This window comes from Schistocerca piceifrons, chromosome 3, assembly GCF_021461385.2.
Source record: "Schistocerca piceifrons isolate TAMUIC-IGC-003096 chromosome 3, iqSchPice1.1, whole genome shotgun sequence".
NCBI classification, from domain to species: domain Eukaryota; kingdom Metazoa; phylum Arthropoda; class Insecta; order Orthoptera; family Acrididae; genus Schistocerca; species Schistocerca piceifrons.
Window position 1 is genome coordinate 512,744,611 of NC_060140.1, and position 19,088 is coordinate 512,763,698.

General features: G+C 42.6%; 1 protein-coding gene across 1 annotated transcript in view; it reads left to right on the forward strand.

Annotated features, from left to right (window-relative positions):
• The first annotated feature begins 12,847 nt into the window (after nt 1-12,847).
• LOC124789494 (protein yellow-like) overlaps nt 12,848-19,088 on the forward strand; it is a 112,378-nt gene continuing 106,137 nt past the window's right edge. Inside the window, exon 1 of the mRNA XM_047256875.1 lies at nt 12,848-12,955. Coding sequence (XP_047112831.1) covers nt 12,883-12,955 — 73 coding nt within the window. The 5' untranslated portion in view covers nt 12,848-12,882. The remainder of the gene's footprint in view (nt 12,956-19,088) is intronic.

Sequence of the window (19,088 nt, forward strand, 5' to 3'; positions counted from 1 at the left end):
ATCCGGTGCAAGGCAGGAACGTAGTTTACAAAGTGATGTAGCTTGGAGAAATATGTTGTAAAGCGTCTCCGCTATCGTCTGGGAGCCCCATGTTGTAGTAGTGTAAAATTAGTTTTACGTTGCTTCAATCTCATGTATGTAAACTATCTAAATTTTACTGACCAACACATTTCTTTTCATATGAATTACATGCACTGCTGCAACAGGGAAAAGAAAAGAACCAGCGAGAAAATGTTCCTATCAGAGATATTTCCCTGTTTGTTTAAAAGAGTCTGACTGAAAAGTGGGGCACCACTGCCTCATTCTACCTTCCTCGTAACCTTTAAAAATTTTCCCAAAAAGTCTGGCATGCGAACGCATTCGTGCTTTTATATGCTGAGAGAGAAGAAGTCAATGGCAGTGGCAAAGGGATGGGGAACTAATGGATACTGGAAGATAGTAGAAAATGGTTGGGTAACAGAAAGGGCGAAGGAGACAATGGTAGTGTGAGAGAAAGAGAGGAACATAGTGGCAGTGGAACATAGTTGACAGTAACAGAACAGTGCTAGGAAAAGAATGAAGGAGACAGGCCAGGGGGAAGGAATAAAGTGACAGCCAAAGGAGAATAGGGTGAGAGAATATTTGATAATGAAAAAGAGGAAGTGAGAGTTAGTGACAGTGGGAAGAGACAGCAGCATTAGGAAGGAAGGAATGAGATATTAGCAGTAAGAAGATAGTGATAGTGAAAGAAGATAGCAGTAGTTGCACAGAACTAAGGCGACTGTGACTGTGACACAGAAAACAGTGACGGAGAGACACAAAGAGATAATGAGAATGAGTTGGGATGAATGAGGGAGAGAGAAAGGGCAATTGGAATTGGTTGGGTATAAGTGACTTACAATGATGGACGGGTGTGCTTCAGCGAGTTCTGATAAGGGAGCTTGTGGCGGTTTGAGCTGAGTTGGATGTTAAAAAAAAATGCGCGAATATGTTCACATGCCATCATTTTTGGAGAAATTTGTAAAGGTGCTGGAAAGGTAGAATGCAGGAGCTGGTACCCTATATTTCAGTCATAATCTTTTAAGTAAGCAATAACATATTCGAATTTTTTGTGCACCAGTAGGAGCATTTTTCCTGTTGTATGTTTGTACCTGTCTAATAAAAGGAATCGATTTATAGGACACATCCTGAGGCATGAAGGAACTGTCAGCTTGGTAAAGGAGGGAGGTGTATGGAGGGTGAGGAGGCAGGTGAAAATTACAAAAGGAGACCAAGGCTTGCCCGCGGTAAGGGTGTTCAAATGGGTGAAGACTGCCGTAGTATGGAAAGATGAAGAGACTTGGACAGGATAGACTAGCGTGAAGAGCTGCTTGTTACCAGTCTTCGGACTGAGCGCCACAACACACCTTATCGAAAACTGCAAGTCGATATATTTATTTGTTCTGGGTATATGAAAGGACTTCTAAAAGTAAGTTCCACACGTTGTTCTACGCTGTGGCTATTGCGCAACAAAAGTGGAGCATTGCGAAAAGAGAGTACATGCCTGGGTTCATGCAGGTACAGTTCTGCTGCGGTACGGATAACAGGTACCTCACAGTGTGTGAGTGGAATGGTGCGGCGACTAGAAACGTACTAGAACGTTTAAGTATCGTGGAACGGTACAAATCTTGTGGATAAATGTCTAAATTTCACACAGGTTCTGTTAGGTTCTGGCGATGTATGAACCGAAGGCAATGTCGCGTCTGTCCGTAGATAAATGGTGCCAACAATTCGAGGAAGGCCTTACAGATGTGTGTGATGCTGATCGGGAAGGAAGTCCATCGACATCGATCACAGACGACAATGTCCAGGCAATAGAAGAACTGATTTGCGGCTACAGGAGATTTTTCCGACGATGAGGCCGTTCACGCAGCAGTTCTCGAATGGCTCTGAGACGAAGGAGTTAAGGAACTGAACAGCTGGTGGCTTCTTGCATTTCTGAAGACTCGGCTAGAAAGTAAGTTTGTTTCACGCTCCATGGATCATTTTTATAACTAATCATAATGACATGGAATGAGTCATGTTACATTCACGCTACGCATTCATATGTAAATATGATTACATTCTGCACACTGACAGTAATTTTTCTTTAAAGACAGTTGTGAGTTACTAGTTCCCACCCACCCTCTTTTAACATTACGTAAATAGAAATTCGTCTGTAGAATGAAGAACTTCTCAAGTGACTTTTCCTATTTGGCATTTTATAAACACATATGAAAAAAAAGTTTTGCACCACCCCGCTTCCCAGAACTCCTGAAGATAGACGTTGACGGTGGATATTGTATCACAGACACAGTCCCTTTGACTGTTCCGAAACGTCACTAAACCCGCCCAAAGATGTAAACAACCATGCATGAGCAGCGCCTATTAGACGGAGGGAGTCCGACGGCCGATCAGTTCCTGTCATTCCACTAGGAAAGGGGTACAGGGCTCGTCTTGTCTGTAGTTCAACCATGCCTAAACGGTCAATACCGCGGTTCGATCGCGTCCGCATTGTTACTTTGTGTCAGGAAGGGCTCTCAACAAGGGAAGTGTCCAGGCGTGTCGGAGTGCACCAAAGCGACGTTGTTCGGACATGGAGGAGATGCAGAGAGACAGGAGCTGTCGATGACATGCCTCGTTTAGGCCGCCCAAGAGCTACTACTGCAGTGGATGACCGCTACCTACGGATTATGGCTCGGAGGAACCCTGTCAGCAACGCCACCATGTTGAATAATGCTTTTCGTGCAGCCACAGGACGTCGCGTAACGAATCAAACTGTGAGCAATACTCTGCATGATGCGCAACTTCACTCCCGACGTCCACGGCGAGGTCCATCTTTCCAACCACGACACCATGCAGCGCGATACAGATGAGCCCAACAACATGCTGAATGGACCGTTCAGAATTGACATCATGTGCTCTTCACTGTTGAGTGTCGCATTTGCCTTCAACCAGACAATCATCGGAGACGTGTTTGGAGGCAACCCGGACAGTCTGAATGTCATAATGTCCAGCGAGTGCAGCAAGGTGGAGGTTCTCTGCTGTTTTGGGGTGGCATTATGTGGAGCCGACATACGCCGCTGGTGGTCATGGAAGGCGCCATAACGGCTGTACGATACGTGAATGCCATACTCAGACCGATAGTGCAACCATATCGGCAGCGTACTGGCGAGACATTCGTCTTTATGGGCGACAATTCGTGCACCCATCGTGCACGTCTTGTGAATGACTTTCTTCAGGATAACGACATCGCTCGAATAGAGGGGACAGCAATCTCCAGACATGAACCCTATCGAACACGCCTGGGATAGATTGAAAAGGGCTGTTTATGGACGACGTGACCCATCAACCACTATCTACGCCTATTCACGTTGAGGAGTGGGACAATCTGGACCAACAGTGCCTTGATGAACTTGTGGATAGTATGCCACGACGAATACAGGCAAGCATCAATGCAAGAGGACGTGCTACTAGGTATTAGAGGTACCGGTGTGTACAGCAATCTCCACCAACACCTCTGAAGGTCTCACTGTATGGTGGTACAACATGCAATGTGTTGTTTTCATGAGCAGTAAAAATGGCGGAAATGATGTTTATGTTGATCTCTATTCCAATTTTCTGTACACGTTCCGGAACTCTCGGAACCGAGGTGATGTAAAACTTGTTTTTGATATGTGTATTTGAATAAGAGATCAAAAGCTTTCGCGGCAGTGTAGTGCAGTAAGGAATGTCATTTTTTCTTATGGAACTGAAGAAAAGTAGATAATTTAACTGAATTTCCCTTCGGCGCTTGGAAGGACATGATAGTGATATTAAAAAGGAAAGCACTTCCTAATGGCCTACAAAACTGTATTTGTTTGGTCACGAACCGACTTTCGGCTTCTCAGATATTCTTCAGGTGACAACTGAATGTCGCAAACACAGATAAACACGATGTGCGACTTACGCGGATATTATCGCTACAGAGTATTTATGTAGGGAAACATTACGTTTTTTGTCACATAGAAATAATTACGTTAACTATAAAAAGAGGGTAAACAAAGATGAATTTACACTTTGATTTCGGAATTTATAACAAAAGGGGAAAATGGAAACTGAGTCTCATCATTTAATACTAGAGTGTCATTCTATGTCATGATTTGTTGGTTTCCAGTATTTCTAGTAGAGTCACCAGCTTGTTTTTTTTAAAATAACGTAAAACTTCACATCCTACGTCATATGAATGGTTTTCTGCTAAAAGATGATCGGCAAAGGTAAATTCTTTCTTCCTTAACCTCTATCTAGCTTCTCTCATGGTCACGTAGCCTAATTGCCACAGCTTTGTTTGACTGACCAATGCACATTTTTTTCACATTGCTTGCAAGTGATTTGATATACACCACTCTGTGCCAAGGTTTCAGTGTGTCCTTATTATTTAATAAAAATTTTTGTGTTATGGAATGCAGGTTTGTAGTTGCCAGACTTGAACTTATTTGCAAGGTTGTCTGAAATGATACCCATGTATGGGATTTTGCACCAGGCTTTGTAACAACTGAGGGATCACTGTTCGCCAGTTTACAGAAGTGGAGTAATTTTATGTATTTTCTTTCTTTACATTATATTATCAATCATTAGAGAGCTATCGCCATTGCTGGAAGCGATATGTTCTGTCTGAAAGGCTGATTCAGGTGATGGAACTGATATAAGGCGATATGCAGTTGTTCGTGACTCTGTGGATGCTGGGAGCTTGTATGGATTATCGTATCAGTAACTGTGTTTGTTTGTTTCTTTTTTCAATGCTAAATAAGTGTCTTCTTGCACTAATATCTGTATTAAGGTTCAAGAAATTTATAGAAGAGCCTCCCAGGCCCATTTATTGATTTGTCTTTCCCCAAGATATCCTGTGAGTCGAGGTGTAAATATGGCTGAACTAAGTTGTTTTAGGAGTTGGCTCTGAGCACTATGGGACTTAACATCTATGGTCATCAGTCCCCTAGAACTTAGAACTACTTAAACCTAACCAACCTAAGGACAGTACACAACACTCAGTCATCACGAGACAGAGAAAATCCCTGACCCCGCCGGGAATCGAACCCGGGTACCCGGGCGCGGGAAGCGAGAACGCTACCGCACGTCCACGAGCTGCGGACAGTTTTAGGAGTTCCAAAATGTGTTTTTCCTACTTTAAATTCACGTCAGTTCGGACACGTAAAATTTTGAAGTTTCTATCCTAGTTATTACTTCCGCACCACGTGTCACACTTATCAACCATGTGTTACTTTGGTGGCTATGTTGAAGAATAGCTTCATGTTGTAGCTTTACAAATTTTTTTCTTGAACTACCTCTATCGAACTCCAATACGGTGTGTATAACTGCGTATGAAATCGAATAACGATAAGTCACTGCCTTACAAAGACTCAGTACTGTACAAATGACGATTATGTTGGTACCATTAATCCCTTTATTTAATAAGAGCCCATCGCTTGTTTCTTTTTATATACAGTCGGAAACGGTTTTTATGGGCTCTCTCTGATCTCCAGCTGTGGACTGTTCAGATGGGTCGTTGTTGTTGTGGTCGTCAGTCCGAAGACTGGTTCGATGCAGTTCTCCTTGCTACTCTATATTGCCTCTTTATCAACCAATAACTATTGCAACCTACATTATTCTGTGTCAGCTTACTGGATTCCTCTCTTGGTTTCCCTCTACGATTTTTACCCCCACCCTTCCCTCATGTAATAAATTCGTGATCCCTAGCTGTTTCATAATGTGTCCTATCGATCGATCCCTTCTCGTAATCAGCTTGTGCCACAAATTTATTTTCTCGACAGTTGTATTCAGTACCTCCTCATTAGATATGTGATCTACCCATCTTATCTTCTGTATTCTCCTATAACATCACATTTCATCAAAAGCTAGTATTCTCTTCTTGTCCAAACTATTCATCTTCCATATTTTACTTCCATACATGGCTACACTGATACTTATATCTAAATTCATTGTTAACAAATTTCTTCTTCAGAAACACTTTGCTTGCCACTGTCAGTCTACATTTTATATCCTCTCTACTCCGACTATCATCCGTTATTTTGGTACGCAAGTAACATCACTCAAAAAAATAGTTCAAACGGCTCTAAGCACTATGGGACTTAACATCTGAGGTCATCAGTCCCCTAGACTTAGAACTACTTAAACCTAACTAACCTAAGGACATCACACACAACCCTGCCCGAGGCAAGATTCGAACCTGCGACCGTAGCAGCAGCACGGTTCCGGACTGCAGCGCCTAGAACCTCTCGGCCACAGCGGCCGGCAACATAACTCATCTACTGATTTCTGTGTCTCTTGTCACTCAGAATCGCCTGCTTTATTTCGCCTACATTCCATTATCCTTGTTTTGCTTTTGTTGGTACCGGCTTTTCAAGGTTCTGTTCATTCCATTCAGCTGTTCTTCTAAGTCCTTTGCTATGTCTGACAGAATTACGTCATCGGCACACCCCAGAGTTTTTATTTCTTTTCCCTGGACTTTAATTACTACGCCAAATTTAACTTTGCTTTGTTCAAATAACTTACGGGTTTGCTGCCGGGTGACGTCGTCGAACACCGCCGATATTTCGACAGGAGCACACCCTGCCATTCTCAAGGCACAAATGCATGGAAGAGGAAATGTGCAAGGAAATTTAATACCTCGGTTCACAGAGGAGAAACAAGGAAGACACCACACACAGAACAAGTGTCAACACAAGCAAATATAACCAACATCAGAAATATCGATAGTTACTATCAATCAACAGGTGAGGTAGCACTAATTCTGTCCATCTGTTTTCTGATGAGAGACAGAGCCGGATTCCAAGCAGCATTTAAACAAAATCCACCATCTCTGTTAATAAGGTTGCTTGATAGTTTGATTTCAACAGCTTCCTTAATAACACAATCCCATTAGGGTTTTCTTGGGATTGGGTGGACGGTGCTTCTTGGTCGCAGTCTGTCTGGGAATTACAATCTGTAACTGCTCGTCATTCGGCGAAGTTCGAACGTTTCCTTGGCTCAGTGTCTAATTCTAATTTTAATTCTCGACGTTCTGTGGTCAATATCATGGAGAAAACGTTTGACGACGCAGCTTTGTCTGTGCTGGGGAAAGGTCTGAACTTCGCACCGAAGCCTAAGAGTTTGCCAGTCGTTGATTTTATTAGTTCTATCGAACAGGCTGTTTATAGACTACCTTCCGAGATTGCGGAAGAGGTTAGGAGGGAAGCTTGTCGTGTGTTGACTGGGGCCCGTCCACCCAAGTGTAACATTACAGCAGCTGAGGCGGTTCCTTTAAGTTCACTCAGAATGGATCCTGATATTGTTATTTTACCTGCGGACAAGGGAAACGCCATCGTTTTGTTGAACAAGCACGATTACATTCAAAAGATGCAGTGTCTACTTTCTGATTCCGCGTATCGCAAAATCGGTGCTGACCCTACTGAGAGTGTTGAGAGAAAGACAAATAACCTCCTGAAGAAATGTTCTTTGTCACAGGAGACTATCAAGAGTCTTAATTTTTACTGTGCTGTACCACCTAGATTATATGACCTCCCTAAGGTCCATAAAGAGGCTGTCCCGTTGAGGCCTATTGTTTCTAATATTGGTGCTCCGACATATCGTGTAGCTAAACATCTTGCTAGTTTCTTGAGCCCACTAGTAGGTAGGTGTGAACACCACATTAAGAACTCTGCAGATTTCTTAGGTCGATTGCAGGGACTGAGTTTGAATGACTCTGATATTTTAGTCAGTTTTGATGTGGTTTCCCTTTTCACTCGCGTTCCTCTCTCTGATTCGTTGCAGCTAATTGAGGTTAAGTTTGGTGTCGAGTTAACAAATTTGTTTCGACATGTGCTGACTTCCACTTACTTTTTATTCAATGGTCAGTACAACGAACAGACTGATGGAGTTGCAATGGTCAGCCTGTTGTCACCTATTGTGGCCAATTTCTTCATGGAGGACTTTGATGAACGTGCATTGGAGTTAGCGACCTTGAAACCTGTGTGTTTTTTCAGATACATAGACGATACTTTTGTTGTTTGGCCTCATGGTAGTGAGAATTTAAACCGGTTTTTGGAACATCTTAATTCAATCCACCAGAATATTCAGTTCACTAAGGAGGTGGAGAAGAATGGATGCCTTCCCTTCCTTGATGTGTTGGTCAAAAGGAAGACTGATGGTACGTTGGGACATTCTGTTTATAGGAAGCCTACCCACACTGACTTGTATCTGCGAGCTGATAGTTGTCACCATCCAGCCCAGCGTGAAGGAGTACTTCGCACCTTGGTTCAAAGGGCCCACGTTATCTCAGACTCTGAAAGTTTGGCAGCTGAGCTATCACATCTCGAAGTCACCTTTCGTCAGAATTGTTATAGTGAGAGGCAGATTAAACGTGCGTTGCACCATCAGCCTACTGTGCAACGGGTGAGTGACGATAACAACAAAGTGGCACCTAAGTCTACGGCCTTTTTGCCTTACGCAAGAAGCATTTCCAAAAGGATTGGCCGTATTTTGCGGAAATATGATGTGAAATGTGTTTTTCGACCACCTTCTAAGATTAAGGCCCTGTTGGCGTCCGTAAAATATGAATTTGGTTTGCGAAGGCTAGGGGTCTATCGTATTCCTTGCAGTTGTGGCATGTCATATATTGGTCAGACAATCAGGACTGTGGAAGACCGGTGTATTGAAGATAAGCGTCACACACGCTTAACACAGCCGAGCAAATCCGCTATTCCAGAAAATTGCCTTGACACCGGTCATCCTATGAAATACAACAACACGGAGATTCTGGCTTGCACGTCTGGCTATTGGGATAGTGTTATTAAGGAAGCTGTTGAAATCAAACTATCAAGCAACCTTATTAACAGAGATGGTGGATTTTGTTTAAATGCTGCTTGGAATCCGGCTCTGTCTCTCATCAGAAAACAGATGGACAGAATTAGTGCTACCTCACCTGTTGATTGATAGTAACTATCGATATTTCTGATGTTGGTTATATTTGCTTGTGTTGACACTTGTTCTGTGTGTGGTGTCTTCCTTGTTTCTCCTTTGTGAACCGAGGTATTAAATTTCCTTGCACATTTCCTCTTCCTTGCATTTGTGCCTTGAGAATGGCAGGGTGTGCTCCCGTCGAAATATCGGCTGTGTTAGACGACGCCTCCCGGCAGCAAACCCGTAAGTTATTTGAACATTCGATTCGCCGGGAAAAGTTAAGGCCTCACAACTTTGAATTAAAGTCCAGGTGGCAGCATCATTGTAAAAACCTTTTCTCTATAATAATCAGCATTCTTGTCAAAATATGTTTTGTGAAGCTAATTTATTTAAATCATATATTTTGTTCCCGTAGAAATGACGATTCAATATGTTTGCCATTAACGGCCGTGTAGAAAGTTGTAATTGGATATTTTAGCGGGTGAGACGATCGTGAGCCAGTCGTGCGTTATGGTTAAATATTTTCTGTTATTTTACCATGAACCTGCCGTCACTCAAAAGTTCAATTATAATGATTCAATTATAATGGTTTTAATACGTCAATATTGAGAATTCAAATAACTTACGCGTTCAAATACCACCAAGCAATGACGAGAGATAATATTGCAAATTGGCCCAGTTAAAATCCATAAATGCACTAGTATTAAAAATGAACTAAAGTAGCTGTTTCAATTTGACATTTATTTTCAGTTCCACTGCTTTTGAAGTGTGCCTACTTGACGTGACAATTTCTAAAGATGAATGCTTTACGTAAATTTTCGTTTTTCGTAGTCACAAAATTTAAATGTATCTATGAAGGATGAAGCGTTTAATGAAAATTTGTGAATAGGCTAAGATTTGAACCGAGGTCTTCTGCTCAGTAGGCAATAGGAATACCAAGTGTTCTGAGGCGTGAATTGGAATGTGGATTGAGAAGAGGGGCGTGCTAGGATAGTCTGTGCAGTAGCGCAAAACCTCTATGCCAGGGTGGTGCATTTCGAATTCTGGCCTTAGCACAAATTTTCATTCAACGCTTCACTCTGAATAGATACATAAAAAATATCTACGACTTGAAAAGATCGCTGAAACCATAAACTTTCATTTGTTTAAGGCACCTATGCCTGGTTTTAGGCAGGATCCCCCATTTCGTTCGATGCTGTGGTGCTATTCCAGTACAGTTGGAAAGTCTCTGCAACGCTGTTGGAGTTAAGGGGTAATACGAAGTGGGATAAGGCGAGAATAGGAATTACGAGTGAGGAGGGAGGCGTGTTAGGATAGTCCTTGCTGCTGTGCAGAGACAGTGTGCCAGGGTGGCGAAGTGGTTAGCACATCTGCCTAGTGATTGGGAGACCCGGATTCGAATCCCGCCCCTGGTATAAATTTTCATTCTACGCTTCAGTCTGCTGCATACATTATATATATCTGAGACTTGAAAAAGTATCTGGCACCATGTAGTTTCATTTGAGCAAACCATTAAGACCAGTTTCAAGGTCAGTATTAAATTTAGGCGATAGATACGCTGCGATATATCTGTGTCGCTTTGAAGAGTGATGCAGTATTCAATACAGGTTGCTTGTTCTGCCACAACAAGGTGTAACTTCATCAGGTTGCCCTCCATGTGGTGGGTGCACGCAACGACTGTGGTTATATTGGGTTAGATAGAGCAGCAATCAGTCGTAGAATTAAGTTGCTTTAATATGACGTTTATACTCACAACGCAGATCAGATTTCGACCAGTGTAACGTCATTATCAATGCTAAAACAAATACAAGAGTATATATTACAATGTGATTTACAAAAGTTATAAGTCCATCACATCGTTGTCTTTTAATGTTAACATTACATACCAGTGCGGAATTGTAGCAGTTCTTCGTGCTCAAGTGAATGCTTACACAGTTCAACCATTACTGATGATGATGATGTTTGGTTTGTGGGGCGCTCAACTGCGTGGTTATCAGCGCCCGTACAATTACCCAATCTTTGCTCAGTCCAGGATGATGATGAAATGATGAGGACAACACAAACACCCAGTCATCTCGAGGCAGGTGAAAATCCCTGACCCCGCCGGGAATCGAACCCGGGACCCCGTGCTCGAGAAGCGAGAACGCTACCGCGAGACCACGAGCGGCGGACCCTTAACCATTACTGTCGTAAAGTTGTGTGTTGGTTTCACAGTACACATCGGTTTTGCGTATGGCGCCCTCTATGAGCTGCGCCTGAAGTTTACAGTTTTGACGACATTTTTTGTAATATTTATGTTGTATAGTAACTAAGTAGTAACATGAAATTATATGAGTAAAACTATGTAATATTCTTACTTTTTCTCATGTCTGTAATGTGCTAGGTGTTTAAAATTACTATAGCACGTAACAGTGACAGTTTACGCCTCATGGGCTAAAATTAATTATAAAACTGATATGGGTACGTAAAGCACGTTATAGGAAGTATTGCATATTTTGTCGTGTTGGGACCTGTCTTAAGTTAATTAGTTGTTACTTGACAAAAGATATAACGTGAACTTTATTTACAAAATGCACTTTGTTGGCGCTAGTAGCGCTTGTAAGCATCATTTCAATATGTCGCACTTAGTGGCCGAGAAATAAGAACAATATGATAATAGCGTGATCTTTTGAAGACTTATTTTGAAAAATGACCGTTTTACGTATTAATTGTTGCTAATAGTTACCCTCATGAGTTTGTGTGTTATTCTAATGCAATAAGTTATGTAAATATAGTGTTATGAAAGTGGTACTCGTTTAGATCTTATGCAAGTGGTTGCTACATAATGGCGTGAGGTTGCGTGAGGTATGTAATGTTAACATTAAAAGACAGCGATGTGATGGATTTATAACTTTTGTAAATCACATTGAAATATATACTCTTGTATTTGTTTTAGCATTGATAATGACCTGAGACAGGTAAAAATCTGTTTCGTGTTGTGACTATAAATGTCATATTAAAGCAACTTAATTCTATTCCCTCTCCCACTTTTGCTTTTCCTCACCTTCCCCCGTTTTTTTTATCTTCGCCTCATCTGTCCAGTTTACCCCACGTGCTCTCGGCTGTGATATGTCATATTTTAGCGCAGTGTTCCAATGAATGTTCAGTGTTGTTTCATTTTTTCCCGTGTTGCGAACAGAAACCATGCTGCCACTGGGTGTGAATTTTATGTCGTTTGCGAACAGAAACCAGACTGTCGCCGTGTTTTTTTTTTAAATTGTCTATTATTTTACCTGTCTGCTTCGTATGGATTTTTATTAGCATCATCATCCCTTTGTTCTATGTTTTAAGTTCCACGATTTTGTTTCGCCATGTTACCCTTTAAGTCTTCGATTTTATCGCCTTTTCTTATTATATATTATCTTCACATTTTTAAAACAAAGTCTGTAGGCTGAAGAGCGGCATACTAAGCTGCTGCCAGCCCGCCCCCTTCGGGGTGGAATCGAAATTAAATAAAGAAAAAAAAATTAATTCCACTACTGATTGCTGCTCTATTTAACCCAATGTGTAACTTACTTTTTGAGGTCCCACCGTGTTACAGGTTGCCTGTTTTAGGCACCTCTCCCTGTATTGCTCGGAGGTGTTCACTAGGAAACAGATACGTATGCGTTGCCACATAGCAGAGACGATTTGTCCCATCAGAGGTTTTGACAGCCTGCGGTCCAGCACGTGTGATTGGCCGGCCGCTTCCACTTCCGGCGGCTGCGGCCCGCGATCCTCGCCGGCGGCACAGCACACAGGGCACGGCGCGCTGCTGCCGCAGCCCCCGCCCCCTCCGTTTCGCAAGGCGTCGCTTTCCCGCGGGACGCCCGTCGCTGCCCGCCGGCCGCCTATTTAACGCCAGCCGCCGGCCGGCAGCCGCAGTTCGCAGCGCGCGCCCTCACACGCAGACCCACGACCGCCCCCGGGATGCTGCGCCACGCCACCTCCACGGCTGCCGCCGTGGCGCTAATGTTCTCCTGGGTCCTCGCAGTTTCCGACGGTAAGCGAGCGCCTCACTCACTACCGTATGAATAAAGATGCTGCTTCTTGACTCTCACGGAGATGTAGCTTTTCCGCTTACCTCTAGTAAGGGCTTCAGTGGGAGTTCTCTTGTTTGTCATACTCTTTCCAGACCATGACAAACTTTTTCGTTGGTTGGTTGATTTGTAGGAGGGGACTAAACAGCGAGGTCATCGGTCCCATCGGCTTAGGGGAGGATGGAAAAGGATGTCGGCCGTGCCTTTTCAAAGGAACCATCCCGGTGTTTGCCTGAAGCGATTTAGGGAACTCACGGCATACCCAAATCAGGATGGCCGGACGCGGGTTTGAACCGTCCTCCTCCCGAATGCAAGTCCAGTGTGCTTACCGCTGCGCCACCACGCTTGGAACAAATTTCTTGAATGAAGTCAGTTCGCCACAATGACTCTTACTGTTAGTGCTGAACCATCCTATTTCGACGGCGAGCTGAAAAGTAATGCCTCCGAATTTTTTGTGTCAAAACCCTGACAGCTTTTTAAATAAAACGAACGTTTTTAACATTTCACATCTTTATTCTTCATGTCTAAATATTTATCATCCTAGCGACGAACACATTTCTGCCTACGAGAGACCAGTTTGTTTATTCCGTCACTGTAGGATGTTTAACATTATTGACGGAGCCACAGACTCACCTCAGCTTGCAGCGCATCCTCACTGTCCAAGTGAAATCCTCGAAGGTGTTCTTAAGTTTTGGAAATAGATGAATATGACATGGGGCCAACTCGGTGATTGTATGGAGCATGATCAGTTACAGTGGAACACAAGGCGTCGGATCGTTGCAGATGTCGCAGCGTTCGTGTGTGGTCTGGCATTGTTATGCTGCAGGAGAGGTTGCTTCATGTGTGGATGAACTCTTCACATTCGAAACTCAATTACAGTACGTTGTTTATCACACGCCGGCATAGTTAAGTTACACAACGATATTTTATACGCTGCAGTTCGGAGTCTTCTGTCCCCAGAGCGTGGCAAATATGTAGACATGAATGCTAAAGACGTAGAATGTTAATAACGTTTGTTTTATTTAAAAAACCTGAAGAGTTCTGACATAAAAATTCCGAGGCACTACTTTTCAGCACGTCCTCCTATTTTATGTTGTTAACTAGTACGTTGTTTCGGCTGTGTAACCATTCTAAGCTATCTGCAAGACGTATGAAGGATAACAAAATAAAAAAAATTATAAAAATTTTAAATACTTTCTATAAAACGTTTTCTATATATTATCTCAATCGCATTTAACATTAAAATTTTTTACAAAGTAATGACCAGTTTCCGTAGCTTAACTACTATCTCCAGATCAGACGTAGTATTATAAATGCAACTAGCAGTGTAAAACACCGTTGTGTCGTAAAAACTTTTATGTTCATCCACGCTATCAGTGACAGCAATTGAAACATAGAGCCTGTGCATCGTTCTAAAAACCTTTTATGCAGTGAAGCGTCTATGCAATTATTCCTTTGAATTAAAGTGCGGCTTACACAGCAAATCTCTATTTGCAGCTACTGATTGTAGCGTAAATAATTACATAAGCGTTTCGATATACACATTTTTGTTTTAGCTGCTGTCACAGATAGCGTGGCTGTAGTAATAGATTTTATCTGGCGGTTTTAAAATGAGATTGTCCTGGGTGATGCAACAGTGTTGTACATTGCTACTGTATTTATAACACTGCGTGTGACCTGAAGATTGTAGCTACGATACCGAAATTGATAATCAGTTTGTAAAAATGTTTAATGTTAAATACGATTGAGACAACCTATAGCACGAAAACTGCGAAAACATTCGCATGCCAAAATTTTTGTTGAAGAAAGCGGAATGACGACCGAGGCAGCTGGTTCCCCTCTTTTCTCTTAGTCTTTTAAGGAGTTACATATTCTCTCTTTTTTTAGCTCCAACATGACACATATAAACTATAAATATGAGGTCTACACAAAATAGTTTCCTTTACATTTTAGTTCTGCGTTCTTTCCTCATAGTTTACACTTCACTGAAAACTCCCAGCTTAAGATTTGTGTCCTACAAGACTAAAAGTTTTACTAGAAATATTTCACTGAATTTGCAGTATTTCCAGTTTTTTATTAGCTTTTTCAGTCGTTTTACTTCTTTTTCAGGCATCTTAAGACCCCTTTTAGTCCATTTTTGTCATTGCATTATTAGGCGTATTTGCGTAGGCATACAGTGCCCATTAAAAGAGACGGCGCGTTACGAAGTTTTATTGGTGAAAAAATGGTGACTAAGGACATAGTTTGCGATGAACCCCTGTCATATGTTCACTACGTCAGCTAAAACTACATTTGTTCCTCGGACCGAGTACCATGTGCAAATTTTACGTGCAGAAGTACGGTTACTTTGAACTTCTGGATCTCGATAACGGATAATGATATAAAAAAAAATTTCGAAGTCCTCCAAGAATATTGTTTTAATTAGATATGGTAAAAATTTCGACAATTTGCCGTGAATAGAAATTATAGAAGTGGCTGTCCCCACTACTGGTAATTTTCGTACCCAAAACTCATGGTTTTTCATATTTTCTAAAATGGGAAAATGGCTATTCTAGTTAAAGTCTAAAGAACGTACAGGTACAGCTTGAGCCATTTGCTCAGTTTAGTTATATAATTATTTGGTTATTTAGATAACTGCGGCCCACGGTATGAAAACGTCTGTTTTCTTCGTAAGTACGGTAACTTTGAGCCTCTGGATCTCTGTAACGGATGACGATATCGAAAACAGTTTAGAAGTTCACCAGGAACATCAGCTTAAGAACAAATGGTAAATATTTCGACAATATCCTACGAATAACAGTTATACAAATGGCCATTACCACAATTGGGCCGGCCGGAGTGGCCGAGCGTTTCTAGGCGCTACAGTTTGAAACCGCGCGACCGCTACGGTCACAGGTTCGAATCCTGCCTCGGGCATGGATTTGTGTGATGTCCTTAGGTTAGTTATGTTTAAGTAGTTCTAAGTTCTAGGGGACTGACGACCTCAGAAGTTAAGTCCCATAGTGTTCAGGGTCATTTGAACCCACAATTGGTGCTTTTCGTACCCAAACAACAAGGTTTTTCGGGATTTTCTCAGGAACCGCCCATGAGAAAATTGTGCTGTTAAAAGCCGTCGAAGGTCCACCCTAGACCACACCCACTGCAAAAGAACACCCGATTTGCTTATTTTCGTGTGATGGAGGAGGTGTTATGTTTAAATTTTGATCCTGTGCAGTAGGATAGCTACAATATGCCAATTCTTCCGATACGTAGAGAAATGGTCGCCACGCCAAGGGCTGTTCTAAGCACTTGACCACTGTCATCAATAGGACCAGAGATATGCCTCCCTGAAAAATCACGTTATCTCGTGCGGCTTTTTGGAATATACAAGTACCGTGCACTGTTGTGCTCAGACCGATACAGCGTGAGCTGGAGCGTACGTAGTGTACCTAAACATTCTTTCTCTTCCTCAATTACTTTAATAAAAAGGCTTGAGAATTTTTGACTCCCACGAGACGTTCGTCACAAAGTATCTTGACTATGATTCTGCTGTCATTGAAGCTATACTTTTTCATAGAAAGATTTCAAAAGCGGTGAGCCACGAGGGAATTACGTTGCCTACAAGAACGCATAGTACGAGCTTATTCCCAGCCACTTTCCATCCAGCGCCAACATTCTTTGATGACACCATAATTATAGGCTCATCTCTCTTAGTTAACTAACCTTTTTCTTTTCCTTTTGTTCTACCAATAATGAGTAACTTCTGCCTGGCACTCCACTGACAACGACGAAGAAGCCTAGAGAGATTCAGGCTTCCAAAGCATGATAAGGACCAGAGAAATATTACACGCTCCAATCATATCGAAGGGACCACAGCCTATGTTCGACGCTAACGTGCAATAACCAGTCACAGATGGCAGGTGGCAGCACAAGCAGTGGCAGATATAAGAAGCATGTCGGGGGTCGCGGAAAACAGTGCAGTCGTTGTCATAATGCGGAAACCGACCGATTTATCTGACATCCAAAAGGGAATGATCACTGGCTTTCCAAGGGTGGAAGCGTTTCCGAAACGGCTAAGTTTGTAAACAGTTCGCGTGCCGCCGTGGTTAAAGCATGCATGGCAAAATGGCGCTATCGAAAATCGGCGCCGAGGCAACAGCGGTGCACTAATGGCCATAGATGACATTGATGAACGACAGCTGTGGAGTTGTGTACCAGCGAATGGACGTGCAAATGTTGAGCAACTGACCGCCCAGATGAACCAAGGACTACCAAAAGTGTTTTCTTAATGACCGTTCAGCGAACGTTACTGCGTACGGGCTTCGCAGCTGGCTCCTGGTTCATGTACCCACGTCACAGCTGTTCATGGGCGGTGAGGCTGGAATCTGCACGCCAATGGAGCAACTAGTCGTCCACCGAGTCGCACCAGTTGCTTTTTCGGTTGAAGCACGTTTTCTGCCCCATCACACATTTGCCCGTTGGCGCATACGGCGTGAAGCAAACCACCCTGCAACAATCATCGAAAGGGCCAACGTGGGAGGGTGCACTGTTTCCGTGACATTCTCTGGGTGATCTCGTCATTCTGGAAGGGACAATGGGTCAACATAAGTATGCATCTATACTTGGGGACCACATCCAACTCTACATGCAGTTTGTTTTTTCTCAGCACGTTGGCATCTACCATTAGGACAGTTCAACAGGTCACACAGCTCGCAGTGCACATCCGTGCCTCGAAGAGATTCAGGATCAGTTTGCAGTACTCCCTGGTCACCAAACTCCACAGTTTCAATCCAGTCAAGAATCTGTTGGACCGCTTCGATCGGACTGTTCGTTCCATGGACCTTCAACGGAAAAACTTAGTAAAGATGGTCACAGCACTGGAGACGGCATGTCACCGCATCCCTGTCGGTACCTTCCAGAACCTCACTGATTCTCTATCTGCACGGGTCTCAGCGGTCCGCCCTTCAAAAGGTTATTATTGAGGAAATTTAGAAATCTGTGGTAAGTTCCTATGGGACCAAACTGCTGAGGTCATCGGTCCCAAGATTATCGAGGCTTTTAACAGGTGGTCACATTAGTGTGACTGAACAGGTTGGAACCCACGGCTGGATCAGATCGCTACCCCATCTGCTGAGTAGGTCCGCCCCATTTCAAATTTAATGAAGTAAGGAAAACCCCACTCTCTAAAATTAATCTTCTTGTAAACATTTTACAATATTTTAGTGGGACATCAGTTAGTTACGCCGATAGCTTTGTACAAGACGATTCTCTCAAATGCTCCTCATTTTCTTCAAGACATGCGTTGCTAATGAATGTTCAAAAAAAAAAAATATGTTCAAATGTGTGTGAACTCTTATGGGACGTAACTGCTAAGGTCATCAGTCCCTAAGCTTACACATTACTTAACCTAAATTATCCTAAGGACAAACACATACACCCATGCCCGAGGGAGGACTCGAACCTCCTAATCAAAGTTACGTATACAATGCGTATCTGTAACCAGTCCTGAAGACAGTGGAGCAGACGGAACTTGATTTGTAGGAACTATTATTTGTGATTACTATTACTAGGAACTATTATTTGTGATTACTTGACATAGGACGAATATGTTAAACGGTACAAAACGCTTCAGAGCTTAGTAGGTGTTCAGATGTTCCTACAAATACATGGGAGAAAAACTCGACGCTGTAGATTACCCAATCGCGAGGGAATCCATGGATGTATGCAAACTGATGGAGCAAGCATGGATAAATTTATTCCCCTTTGCATTCCATTTCTATGCCATTCAGGAGACCTGTTATGTGCAATTGAGACGGATAGGGCAAAAAGAAACACAATTTGTCAAAAACACGGGAAAAGTTGTAGAATATGTTTTATGTTAACTTTTAGCGTTTTAACTGACTCAGTTGAGAAACTTCATGCTTAATCTACACCATTAGCTCACAGGCGCTAAAGGCTTCTTAGTTAAATGTCCAAACACAAAACCACCATCACCATTTCAAATGTGCCAAAAATCCAGTAACGCTAGAAACTGAGTCTTTAATATACTGAGGCAAGTGCAAGGAAGTAAAGTCGTTGTCAGCTTGGATGCTGCTTCTAATATTGCTGTCTTTTACT